Genomic DNA, 13,963 nt, shown 5'->3' with positions numbered 1-13,963 from the left:
TGTAGGAGTATGTGCTAGGTACCAAGCTGAGCCAAAGATGAGTCATCTTGCGCAAGTAAAAAGAATTTTGAAGTATGTGAATGGTACATGTGACTATGGAATCATGTATACTCATGGTGAGAATTCTATGCTAGTAGGATATTGTGATGCTGATTGGGCAGGTTGTGCAGATGATAGAAAAAGCACCTCAGGAGCTTGTTTCTTTTTGGGCAACAATCTTATATCTTGGTTCAGCAAGAAACAAAATTGTGTATCCTTATCTACAGCTGAAGCAGAGTACATAGCTGCTGGTAGTAGCTGCTCCCAGCTATTATGGATGAAACAAATGTTGCTGGAGTACAATGTGGTACAAGATGCTATGGCATTGTACTGTGACAATCTTAGTGCCATCAATATTTCAAAGAATCCTATCCAACATAGCAGGACAAAGCATATTGATATTAGGCACCATTTTATTAGAGATCTAGTTGAAGAAGGTATTGTAACTCTTGAGCATATTTCAACTGAAGAACAACTGGCTGATATATTTACTAAGGCTCTAGACGCAGTTCAATTTGAAAAATTACGAGGCAAACTTGGTATTTGCCTGTTTGAAGAATTGTAGCAGTTACAGCACAAAAGGCGTGCAGTTGAAGTGTTTCTCCTCAATTCATTCATTGGTGCACGCAAATTAAGGGAAGTAATCAAAAACTTCCATAACTTCTTTTTTCACGCGCTACAACCTCATTATTCTCTCTATCACACTATCTCTCTCCATTCTCTCTTTTCAACAACCTCTCAACTTCTTCCATTAATCACCATCACCAAAAACCTCCATCAAAATCCAACAAACATCATGTCGAGTTCTCAAACTTCTTCTCCTGCAAAGAACGACGACACCACACCTTCATATAACTCTCTTCCTCAACAAATCACCATCGCCTATCCACTTTCAACGGTGTTTCCTGATGATATAGTGAAGACGAAGAAGACCACACCGAAGAAAAGCTCTAAACGAAGTCAATCGACTTCTCATGTGCCATCTGAATCGAAGAAAGGCGGTAAGTGTTCTAAATCTAAATCTACTCTTAAAGCGGTTCATACAATGCGTGAATTGTACCTTGACAATCCTGCTACTGCAAATGTTGATGTTAATGTTGAAGCATCTAATTCTAGTAAGAAGAATTTAAGTTTGGAATTGGATTTAACTGAAACCCTAGGATTAGAAAAACCTAGGTCTGCTGAGAAATTGGGGGAAACCTCCTTGGAAAACCCTGATGTTGCTGTTGATGATATTGGCGCTAACTCTAAGGCCAATCTTGTGTCTGAGATGACAGTTGATGAGAATGCAGGTTCTGGGCTAGATGCTGCAAATGATGCTACAGCATCTGCAGCACATGTTGATATTAGTGCTTCTGTAGTCCCTGAGTCACCAAACTCTCCTGTGGCTCCTGTTCATGAAGAAGGGACTAAAACCACCATCCCTGCTGATGTCATTACTCAGGATAAGGGTGAAACTGCAAGTATGCCTGATACAAGTGAGGCAAATGTAATCGATGTTGAAAGCCTCCAATTCAAGAGTACTCCTAGGGCTGGTATATCTAGGAGGCTGAGAAGTAATACATGAAAGGATATAGCCACTCCTTCTGAAGCCACCAAAACTAAAATTGGGCCTAAGAAACAGTGGAGCAATGTCACTATACCCTCTGGAAGTAAGAAGAAGAAGAGAAAAACTATCTCCTCTAGTGACTCTGACTATGAGGAAGATCAAGATGCTGAAGCATCTCCTGCAGCATCTCCTCAGAAGTCTGCCAAGAGAAAAAGAATGGCTCCTAATGTCCCATCTGTACCAATTGATAATGTCTCCTTTCATTGTGTTGAGTATGTTGACAGGTGGAAATTCGTGGTCAAGAGAAGGATGGCCATTGAAAGGAATCTAACTGAAGAATTCTTGAAATGTCAAGACATTATGAATCTGATAGAGGAGGCAGGGCTGATGAAAACTGTATCTGAGTTGGGTAAGTGCTATGATAAGTTGACTAGAGAATTTTTAGTAAACATCCCAGCTGACTGTGATGACCCCTTAAGTCCTGAATACTTAAAGGTATATGTGAGGGGCAAATGTGTTGATTTCTCACCAGCCATCATCAATCAACATCTGGGAAGATGTGATGTTCCTGCACCTGAATTGGAGATATCTATGAATGAGGTATGCAAGACTATAACTGGTGACAAAGTGAGAATATGGCCAAGAGCTGGAAAACTATCTGCTGCAAAATTAACTACAAAATATGCTCTGCTAAACAAAATTGGTGCAGCAAACTGGGTCCCCACTACACACTCCAACAGTGTAGCTACAGGTTTGGCTCGGTTTATAAATGTTGTAGGGACCAAATCACCTCTTGACCTTGGTTTCCATATTCTTGATGAAACTGTTCTGCATGAATGTTTGAGGGTACACATGCTGCAGACTGTGCTGCATCATCTGTCAATCAGTCAACTGATGTTTTGCCTAGGAAGCAAATGATTGTTGACCTCAAGGTGTTTTTTCAATGTCAATCCTGGTGTTCTTAATGATATTGCAGGTGGTGATACTGAGGTAGAGGAGGAGGACTCTGACGCAAGTCCTTCTATGTGACCTGCTTATGCTTTATTTGCATGTCCTTTTGGATTTTAATTTGTTGGACTACGCCCTGATGCTCTCTGGATTGTAACATGCATAATACATGTCTTTGGGTCCGATACTCCAGGTTTTCTATGCCCTGATGGTTTGTATATGCACTTTATGAGTTCCTATGCTCTGATTATCTCTGCACTCTATGTTCTCTATGATCTGATAACTCTGTGGAAATATGTATTTTGCTCCTACTGTGTGATACTGACTTTATTTGTCAGAATTTATGGCTAAAAAGGGGGAGTAATATCTGTTGTGCATGGTGTGATGAAGAATGCTATAGCATCTAGTATAGCATGTTGTTTTATGATGCATATGTTGAGGGGGAGTGAAGTTTATGCATGTTTTGAGGAGGAGTGAATTTACGCATGTATTGAGGGGGAGTAGAATTTATTTTTCTACTACTTATGATATGCATGTCTGAAGTATTCATATAGGAATTTATTTTTCCTATTCTCTGTGGCGTTGCTTAAATTTTAAGGAGTTTATTTCTCCGATCTTGAATCCACTATGTGAGAGTTTATTTCTCTCTGTCTGTACTTTGAGGCTAAGATTTGTTATGTTCCGCTGTTGCATGCCTCTGATGCTTACGTGCTAGCTATCTATTCATCTGATGAATTTCTTTACTCTCTTTCCTAGTTGTGTGCGTATGTTGACTCGAAGGAAAGTTTAAATAGCTTAGCATCGTTCTACTTTCTTTCCTAGTTGTGTGCTTATGTTGACTCGAAGGAAAGTTTAGACTGTATCTCTCTATGCACTGGCCTAAGGTTGTTTTAGCCAAAATTTGCCAAAGGGGGAGATTGTTGGGTTTTTGAGATTGGCTAAAATTTTGCAAAAGCCAACCAGCCAGATGCTGGATCGCGATGCTGTAGCATCATCGTACAGCATCCTGATACTCTGTTTTGCGCAGAATTTCTTTTTCAAATCAAAGGAAGATTTAAGTCGTTTTTATATTTAAGCATGTGCGACTATTCAAGACGTGGCTTGTTCTACAAGTTTTCCTGAAGGCGGTTTGAGAATTATTATTGAAAACAAAAATATAACTTGTTATATTTTTGAAAATAATAATTTATATTTTTTTTTTGTTTGGCCACACATGAAACAAAACAAATTATATTTCTGGAAATAATATAGGGTTGGCCGCAATTTTTACAGCTGTGTTTGTCTGAAGACCTAGCTTGCACATCAAGACAATTGAAGACTATAAATATGTGAAGCCTCAAGCCTTTACAACTCGTGTATTCTAAACCGTGTTTTTTACAAAGTGTGAGTTTTTAAGGTTTAGAGTTTGTGTCTTTTGTCAGCCTTTCTTGTGTCAATTTGATGCAAGTTTAGGACTGTGTTTTGGTTGTTAATTGTAAGCTACTCCTAAGCTTTTAAGCACGGAGTTAGTTTGTGTGATTCACTCATAAGCTTTTAAGCAAGAGTGTTGTCTAGTTTCTAGGAGAGTGTCTCCATCCTTACAATCATTATTGACAGCAACATAGTATGTGTTGTTAGAGGGAATTTGGGACAGGGTCTCATTATCTAAGAGGTTCTTAGGTAGGATTGCACGGGTAGTGTCTAGGTGATAAGTCAAGTACCGGGTGTTGGTCGAGGGCTTTGAACTAGAGCTATTATAGTGGATTCATTCCTGGATTGGTATCCCCCAGAGTAGGTGACGTTGCACTGAACTGGGTTAACAATTACCTGTCTTATTTATTGTTCTGCAATTTATTTATTTATTTACTGTGTTCTGCGACTGTCTTGCTGCAACGTGTGCTATAGCATCTTGTGCAGCATTGTGTTCACTGCGTGCCAGATTTCATTCCACAAATATAATCAACAACTATCATCACAATACAATTAATCATGGTTATAAACACCTAATTGCATGTTAGGATACCTTAAATCCATGTTACAAGTGCCTAATTGCACTTAAAACAATTATCAAAAAGTTGCAGGTCCAGTACTGTTCGCTAAGCGAAGGCTTAGCGAAGGCTTAGCGAAGCTCACCAGAGGATCACCTGCTCGTGGCGAAGCTGCAGCGAGCTGTGGCGAGCTGTTCGCCACACGTTCGCTGAGCTAACGCCTCCTGTCAGGACAGTTCAAAACTTGCGATTTCTACACCAAATCACCCAAAAATCCCATTTTTCATGTTATAAACCCCAAATAAGTTTATATTCAAGTGCAACAAGCATATCTAAACACAAAAGGACGGTTCATTTCACTGATCTACCATTTTTACTACGAAAAAGTAAAGATTTATCACTTTTACTCAAAACACTCAAGAACACAAAGTTCTTGAGTTTAATCTTCATAAACTTCGTTTTTAACCATTAAATTCGTTCATACATCATGTTAAAAGCATATTAAGCATGTTATGAACCTTAGAATCGATTTCCATTAAGAAAATCCATCCAAAACTAAAACGAAAATGGGGTGGAGGAAGTTCGGGTGAGGAGAAATCGACATTCTCCCCTTCCTCGTATCACCCACGAATATGAAATCTACTCTCTTACCTGGATTCGAAAAAAACTCGAAGATTTGCTCTTGATCTCTTCACTTTCCCCTTGCCCTAGCTCTTGAGCTCTCCCTTCTCTCTTCATCCTTCACAAATGTTGAGTAAATGAGTTTCTCTCTCTATCAAGGCCATAAGTAGCGCCCCCCACTCATGAGACAAGGCCCATTGGGCCTCAAGCCCAATAGCTTGGCCCAACTCGCGCGTTAACTAAAACTCTCGATAAATAACATAAAGTTATTATCTTACTTAAAAGCCACGTCACCAAATAAATAAACACTTACATAGTGAATAATAAATTTGGGTCGTTACAACTCTCCCCTACTTAAAAAGATTTTCGCCGTCGAAAATTACGCGTCTAAAACAACTCCGGATAACTCCTGTATCCGACCCTCCAACGAAACGCTCAAAACACTACACATTACCAAGTTTGACAAAATTAGTTTATCCCATCCAACACAATTTTTGTCCATTTATCAACAAGAGATCAAGGACGGCCAGTTCCTCAATTTGTCGATAAATATTCAACAATCATGATATCGGCATAAACCATTCTTATCAAACCGCTAAAACGTCCACTCCGCACGAAACATCCATAGATTCACATTCTACGGTAACATAATGCTACCCACAACAAGTACAACTAATCGAACACACTCCGAAAAGATACTCCCGTGGAATACTCCATAACTCCACCAATCCTATAAGTCTCTGATTCCCTCATGGATCACTTAACCGTGTTACACCACTTATTCATATTCGAATCTTATTCCAACATATCACTCGATGACCAACATTCTCAAATCTTCCTCGATACATCCTAGAAATTATCGTTTCCAACCGTCAAATTCCTTTTCTCACATTGAGTCGAATTCAATATGACTACTCTGTTTCCAAGTAATCTCTCAACCAATATTTGCATTCCTTAACGCAAACATTTTCCAATACCACTTCTCCTTAATCCCTTAGCAATTCGCCACTTCAAAATTAGGCTACCGCCTAAAATTGGTTCTCCGAACAATCATAACCTCTATCTCGTTGATTCCAAACGACATCTTCAGTTTGCCCATAATCCATCTATCGATGTTCCTCATCATCTTGCATTGCAACAAGTATACTCTTCTTCATTTATTCACTCTTCGAATTCTTATTCACTTACGACCTCTACCAATCATCATCTCTCTTTGGATAGCTATCTTTAAACTCCTCCTTAGTACATTCGATACCAAAATCAAACTCTTGAATTAAATCTACAAAGCTCCAAATATTCGCCATACGATCTAATTCTATCCATTAAATTCTAATCAACCTTTGTCTTAGTATTCTTACTCATGACTCCTTGTCTAATCCCAATATGACATCTAGAAAATTTCCAAAATCCTCGTCCATAATACATTTTAAGTTATACACCAAATCACTACCGTTCCATCATCCATGATGAAACAACTTAAAATCTTTTACTTCATTGTCACCGATTGTGACCATACCACATCAACATCCACGATGCATCTAACAAAACTAGTCTCTACCGACTCTTCCATTCCATGAATCCAAATTCCTTAGCAAAAACTTACTCACTCTTATCTTGTGGGCACTACAAAATGCTCTCCGACCCTTACCTTAGGCATCGCCTTTAACTCCTTACTATATGTGCTCCAACACAACATCTACTCACATGTGCGGTAATCCTTTTCGCAACTCTCACCTAGCACAAGTCACTTTCAACATGACCTCATATACTCATTCTCAACACTTTCTCCAACGGATAACTTTCTTATTTCAAATCATTCTAAGACGTTACTACTCACTTAGCTTCATCTCAACCTCCAAGACTCTACGTTCTCGTTCAACATGTGACACCCATTGTCCGGTCATTATCCAAATCCAATTATTCTTTCTTCGACAAGCCTCTCACAAAATCCTTTGAATCGTTATCCTACTACCATCTTCGAATAAACTCGATTAATCATACAATCCTTACTTCCAACGATTCAACAAGCATATCAATCCTATTATGATATTTCTCAATTCCATTCTCATCTACTTTAAAACCTACTTCCCTTCCTTGATTAATTAACACCAACGGTTCAATAATCTTCACATCTCTTTCTCTAAGCTTCTCAAATCTCTTCTGAAAATCACTTCACACACTAGACTTAGAATTCCAAATTGTTCAACCAATTCAACATACTACCATATGCACGACTCACGTAAAACTTCTTACTCCAACATCCGCTACAACATCCTATCCACTTTGATGACAACTTACTTCAATTCATCATCCTCTCAAAAATCCTAATCACTTCTTCTTCTACGTATTCGACTCCTTCTAATCGAATAGGTACTTCAACTTTGGTCCACACAAACAACGCCTCCATACTTTTAGTGCAACACACGATCTCCAATCATTCCGAATACTCTTCATCTCACTTAATCAATCTCACTAATGCCCCTACGGCGAAACATTTGGTCCGACAACTTCTCTTCTAGTAGTTTCTCACAACTCGTTGCTCCCATTCATTCCACTTCGAACAACGTCGCCAATTCCTGAGTATTCCGCTTCAAAAACATCTATACTCATCACATTTTTCTCACGTTCGAAACATCTCGGAGGGATATGACTTCTCCCCCACTTATCTCAAACCCACCTACACACTTCCACTAGAACTTCTGGTGCTCACACCTAACGGTTCTATCGTCTCTAAACATATTCGTCCCAAAAGAAGAAACTAGTATCGACATCGTTTACACGCATGCCGCATACAGGGCAAAACCTAACCCACGATACCTAAACACTAACACAAATTCATGCAAGCATTCAAGTAACCTATACTTCCCTCACTTCTCAAAGTTAGGAAATCAAAACAACACAAGAAAAATGAACATTGCATAGCAATAATTCATACTCACATTCAATCAACTCAGAACAAGACGTCAACAAAATAAATTTCTTGTCTGGCTCCCTCGCTTAGTAAAAGCTAGCGAGCTCCCGGCGAGACAAGTCAAAAACATTCACAGGACTTAGCAAGACTTAGCGAGACTCGGCGAGGTTCATTCTTCGCCTAGCGAGCACATCCAAAAATCTGGGTGCTCTGCTACGGTTTTGTACTTACGCTCACTAAACTCTCGTTTTCTCGACTCACTAATCCACAAAATCCAAAACATCAAGCATATAACATCATTATAGACTTGAAAGCACAATTAGAATCATGCATCAACAATCACGACATAGAATTATGAGATCTTCATGTTTTTACTCATAAAACGCATAGCAATTCAAATGCCTAGTAATCATCTAGCACATGTTATAAACAAACATATAACAAACACATACCAGGACACATTAATATCCTACTCTTCTCACCATTTTGAAAATTTAATTTTCACTCACCCAAAAGAAAATAACTCTATATTTTCACCAAAATCTTCAAGAAATAATATTAGTTTTTAAAATTATTTCAAATCATTACCACATGCAGTTTTACATCATGTCGGATCATCACATGCAGTTTTACATCATGCCGGATCATCAACAATTAGCAATAAGCATCAATCCATCAAGTTTAAACTACAAAAAGGTTAAACTCTAAGCATATACAACTATTATAAACATAGAAGTTTAGCACTCACACTACTACTCAACAAAAGAATGGATAATCTAATACAATTCACACCACTCATAGTTCCTAAATGAACAACATGAATAATTTCACAAAACAAACACAACAAAATTTTTAGACAAACACGACTGACACACAACACTCACTTGGTCTGACTGCACAGACCTGCTCTGATCGACACATAACCCACACAGTCCGAAGACAACGGGGCTCTGATACCAATTGTAACACCCAAACCCATTATTTATATATTTCTACCTTAGTAAAATCTTTTTCAAAATACGCAACGGAAAATCACATTTAATTTATTGAATATCGGTTCGAGTATTACACTCCTCTACCAAAATAATACTAATGTAGTTAATTAGTAAAAATACTTGTTTATACAAATGTTAAATCAACTAATGTATTTATTAGCTATACAAAACAACCTAGATAAGGAGACTCTATATACATATAAAACCCCTTTTCCCGTGTCGCAATCAGAGCGGAGCTTCACCGACGACTCGACATCGAATACCACAAAATCCTGTAAAATCTGGACCCCCAACGGTCCAGCACATAACACATAAAAGAGAGTTAGATAACATACTCAAAATATAAGTGTAAGTAAATGGTACTTAAACACTTCTTCATAAAAACATGCATAATCATACATTATACATATACATCACCATCATTCATGCATATTCATATATCATGCATATACTTCATTTATCACATAATCAATCATCCACAATTATACACCAAACATATAGTTTCACGTCGTCTCGGACAATACCAAAACATCCACAAATATCACATAACTCAGTTACAAATAGGAATATACATAAAGTTCCTAATGTAATCTAACACCACAAATACATTGTTCAGATTATGGTCATGACGGACCCTGTAACACCCTAACCCATACTACCCTTAAAAACGTAATTTTAAAAACTTTTCAACAAGTGTAAAGGCAGAGTGCCACGCGGTAATTAAAACACAAGCATACACACAGAGCGTCATGAAGTTTAACATGAAAAGCAACAGCGGATTCAATCAAACCAAGCATGCATATATATACATATATATACATAAGCCATATTCATCCCTAAGGATGTCACTTATACAAGAACTAGCATATCAAAAAGGTAACACCGATATACGATGAAAGCCAAGCGTAATCCCCGACTCGATGTTACATTACCAGAGCATTTACTATTTACAAACTCTAACCAAAAGCTAGTACTAAAAGGAGAAATCTATGCTAAGTCTCCTCACCAAAAGATACTTCAACACCAAGCTAAAACAGCAGTCTAAACGTCGGCACAGTCCTCAGCCTGAATATCTGAACCCCCAAAGGTCCAGCAAATAACACAAAGCAGAGAGTTAGAAAACATAATCGCATAACATACGAGCATAAGAAAGGCCTTACACTTTCGAACTATCATACATATTCTAACTCACGCCATACAATTACAGTATTAAATACATAGGAATTTACCTAGTATGCTACTTACAGCAAACACGTCAAAACCAGTCAAGTAATGTCACATAACGATTACCAAGTAAATGTGCATATACCCTAATGCAATCTAATGACAATCAATTCACTGTCATGCCATCCCTAGACATGACTACATGCATGTGGTACCAAGGTGTCTCACCAACGGTGGACCAAGAACAGTTTTATATCTTGCTGGATATGTCGGAACTTACCGAACCATCTTATCTCCCTTGGATAAGCCAACACAGTTTTATATCCTGTTGGATAGCAACTCTGGACTCATGGATTCATCTAATCCGATCCTCGGCTTCATTATGGACACATAATCCATTTTCGTTATTGGAACCCAAGTTTCCAATGTTCACATACAATCATGAATGCATGTATGTATGCACATATCAACCATATGATATTCTTTAGCTCGAAGCTACTCTTTTATGAATGCGGGAGCACAATCCTAACACATTCACTTTATCATTACAAATTAATGCCAAAACATCACATTACTCACTTTAAACTACAACTTATTGCATACACGTTCATCAATCATATAACGATTAACAATAAGCATTAACAGTATCAACATGTATCAACAATCATGTAAGGATACCCTTAAACCATGTTACAAGTGCCTAATTGCACTTAAAACAATTATCAAAAAGTTGCTGTCACAGTGCTGTTCGCTATAGCGAGCAGGTAGCGAACAGACACAGAGCCAAAATCCAATTAGCGAGCAGGTAGCGAGCAACTGGCGAGCATGTTCGCTATAGCGAGCAAGTAGCGAGCAACTGGCGAACATGTTCGCTATAGCGAGCAGGTAGCGAACAGAAACAGAGCCAACACCTCAACTGGCGAGCTGTTTGCGAGCGTGTTCGCTGTAGCGAGCAGGTAGCGAACCACACCAGAAAACATCTGTTCTTGAGTTTTCTAAGGCGGTTTAACATTGAATCAGCTCAAAAATTCATTCAAACATGTTATAAATTCTTATAAACAGCAATTTCAAACATATATGGTATCAAGGAACATTAATCATCCCTTACAAACCTCCAAATACCTCACAAAATCATGATCATGCCCTTTTCTTGGATTTTAAGCAACTTTCATAAACTTTTCAAACATGATTCAAACACATACATATTTTTCATGAAATCAAGCTAGTGATTAACACATACAAAGTGATGATGAAGAACATCACACTCACATACAAAAGCTTAATCAAAAGTCTAAAAGAAATTGAGTGGGAGAGTTCGGGAATGGAGACATAGACAATCTCCCCTCTCCTTGCCACTCAAGAATCATGAATTCTAATCTCTTACCTTAGCAAAGATGATGATCCAAGCCTTTCCTCTTCTCTCTTTCTCGTGAATCTCCTAGCCAAAACCCTAGCTTAGCTTGTTCTTGCTCTTGCTCACTCAAAGAAATTAAGTTATGATACTATTCATGGGTTTGACTTGCTACTTATACTACTTTCTATTGTCATGAACCAAGCCCAATTGGCTTAGGCCCAAATGGCCTCTCACGCCCATTAAGCCCAAAACAAAGGTTCTCGCGTCTAATAACCTACGCTCGGCTAAATAATTATTCGTCGCTCACTAAAAATAATAAAAGCCAATTAATAAATAAAATAACATTTAATAAAATATACGAATATGAAAAATGGGTCGTTACAATCCTACCCCCCTTAAAAGAATTTCGCCCTCGAAATTACCTAGAAACAGATCGGGATAAGAATCTCTCATCTTGCTTTCCAGCTCCCACGTTGCATTCTCACCAGCCGGTCCTCCCCACACGACTTTCACGGATGCAATCTCTTTGTTTCTCAACCTCTTCACTTCTCTTCCTTCTATCCTCAAGGGTACGGTCTCAATGGTCAAGTCATCCCTCACTTGAACATCGTCTGATTCAATCACGTGTGTCGGATCAGACACATACTTGCGCAACTGTGATACATGGAAAACATCGTGCAAATTCGCCAATGATGGCGGTAATGCAATCCTATACGCAACTTTCCCAACTCGCTTCAAAATCTCAAACGGCCCAATAAACCTCGATGTTAACTTTCGCGACTTCAACGCACGTCCTACTCCAGTAGTCGATGTAACTCGTAGGAACACATGATCCCCCTCTTGGAATTCAATGTCCTTCCTCCTCTTATCATGATAACTCTTCAGTCGACTCTGAGACGCTTTCATCTTCTCACGAATCATCCGAATCTTCTCCGTTGTTTCTTGTACAATCTCTGGTCCAAGAATTGCACCTTCTCCAGTTTCATACCAACACAGAGGTGTCCTACACCTTCTCCCATACAAAGCCTCAAACGGTGCCATTCCGATACTAGAATGGTAACTGTTGTTGTATGTAAACTTTACCAACGGCAAACAAAAATCCCAATTCACGTTTTGCTCCAAAACACAAGCTCTCAACAAATCCTCTAAGGATTGTATCGTCCTCTCTGACTGACCATCTGTCTGAGGGTGATACGCTGAACTCAACCTCAACTTCGTTCCTAAAGCTTCTTGCAAGCTTTCCCAAAATCTGGAAGTAAATCTCGGATCTCTATCCGAAATAATACTTGTTGGAATACCATGTAGCTTCACAATCTGCTCCACATAAATCTCGGCCAACTTAGGCACCAAAGTACCTTTCCTGATAGCAATGAAGTGAGCACACTTCGTTAGACGATCCACCACTACCCAAATCACCTCGTTACCTTTCTTGGTCTTCGGTAAACCTCCCACAAAATCCATTGCAATGCTATCCCATTTCCATTCTGGTGTAAACATTGGTTGCAACAAACCAAACGGCTTCTGATGCTCAATCTTCGATTTCTGACAAGTTAAGCATGAATAAACAAATTCAGAAATTTGCCTCTTCATTCCCGGCCACCAAAATAACTCCCTCAAATCCTGATACATCTTGGTTACTCCAGGATGAATACTCAAACCACTTCTGTGACCTTCTTCCATGATCATTCTTTTTAATTCGGGTACATCCGGTACACAAACTCTTCCTTGAAATCTCATGACTCCACTTTCGTCAATCTTGATATTGGTCTCCTTGCCTTCATTGATGAGTACCATCTTCTCCATCAATTTCTTATCCGATTTCTGACGTTCTTTAATATCCTCGAGAAAAGGATTCGTCAATTTTAACATTCCAAGCTTCACACTTGAAGAAGTAACCTCACACACAAGACTCAAGTCTCGGAATTCTTCAATCAACTCTAACTCTTTCACCATCAACGATGACATATGCAAAGTTTTCCTACTTAATGCATCGGCCACCACATTGGCTTTTCTGGGGTGATAACTCAATCCAAAATCATAGTCCTTTAAGAATTCGAGCCATCTTCGTTGCCTCATATTCAACTCCTTCTGGTCGAATAAGTATTTCAGACTCTTGTGATCACTAAACACTTCAAACCTCGATCCATACAAGTAGTGTCTCCACACTTTCAAAGCAAACACCACTGCGGCTAACTCCAAATCATGCGTTGGATAGTTCCTCTCGTGAACCTTCAGTTGCCTTGAAGCATATGCTACCACATTACCCCCTTGCATAAGCACTCCGCCAAGTCCTAACTTCGAAGCATCGCAATACACGACGAACGACTCTTTGGCATCAGGTAAAATCAACACGGGTGCAGTAGTCAATCTTCTCTTGAGCTCTTGGAAGCTCTTCTCACAATTACCATCCCAAAC

General features: G+C 38.8%; 1 protein-coding gene across 1 annotated transcript; it reads left to right on the top strand.

Moving 5' to 3' along the window:
- The first annotated feature begins 835 nt into the window (after positions 1-835).
- On the top strand, positions 836-3,013 carry LOC123905170. Its single transcript, XM_045954803.1, has 3 exons — positions 836-1,574; positions 1,617-2,339; positions 2,892-3,013. The coding sequence occupies exons 1-3, from the start codon at positions 836-838 to the stop codon at positions 3,011-3,013; spliced, it is 1,584 nt and encodes a 527-aa protein (XP_045810759.1).
- The last annotated feature ends 10,950 nt before the right edge of the window (positions 3,014-13,963 follow it).

Source organism: Trifolium pratense, linkage group LG2 (genome assembly GCF_020283565.1).
Source record: "Trifolium pratense cultivar HEN17-A07 linkage group LG2, ARS_RC_1.1, whole genome shotgun sequence".
Classification (NCBI taxonomy): Eukaryota; Viridiplantae; Streptophyta; class Magnoliopsida; order Fabales; family Fabaceae; genus Trifolium; species Trifolium pratense.
This window is presented reverse-complemented; position numbering and strand designations above follow the sequence as displayed.

What these genes read in the sequence shown, in the direction of transcription:
- LOC123905170 (XM_045954803.1), top strand. Translation starts at nt 836, where the DNA reads ATGTCGAGTTCTCAAACTTCTTCTCCTGCAAAGAACGACGACACCACA. An exon ending in CAAGAGTACTCCTAGGGCTG is followed by an intron (nt 1,575 to 1,616) that starts GTATATCTAGGA and finishes GAAAGGATATAG; the next exon opens with CCACTCCTTCTGAAGCCACC. An exon ending in CTCCAACAGTGTAGCTACAG is followed by an intron (nt 2,340 to 2,891) that starts GTTTGGCTCGGT and finishes ATGGCTAAAAAG; the next exon opens with GGGGAGTAATATCTGTTGTG.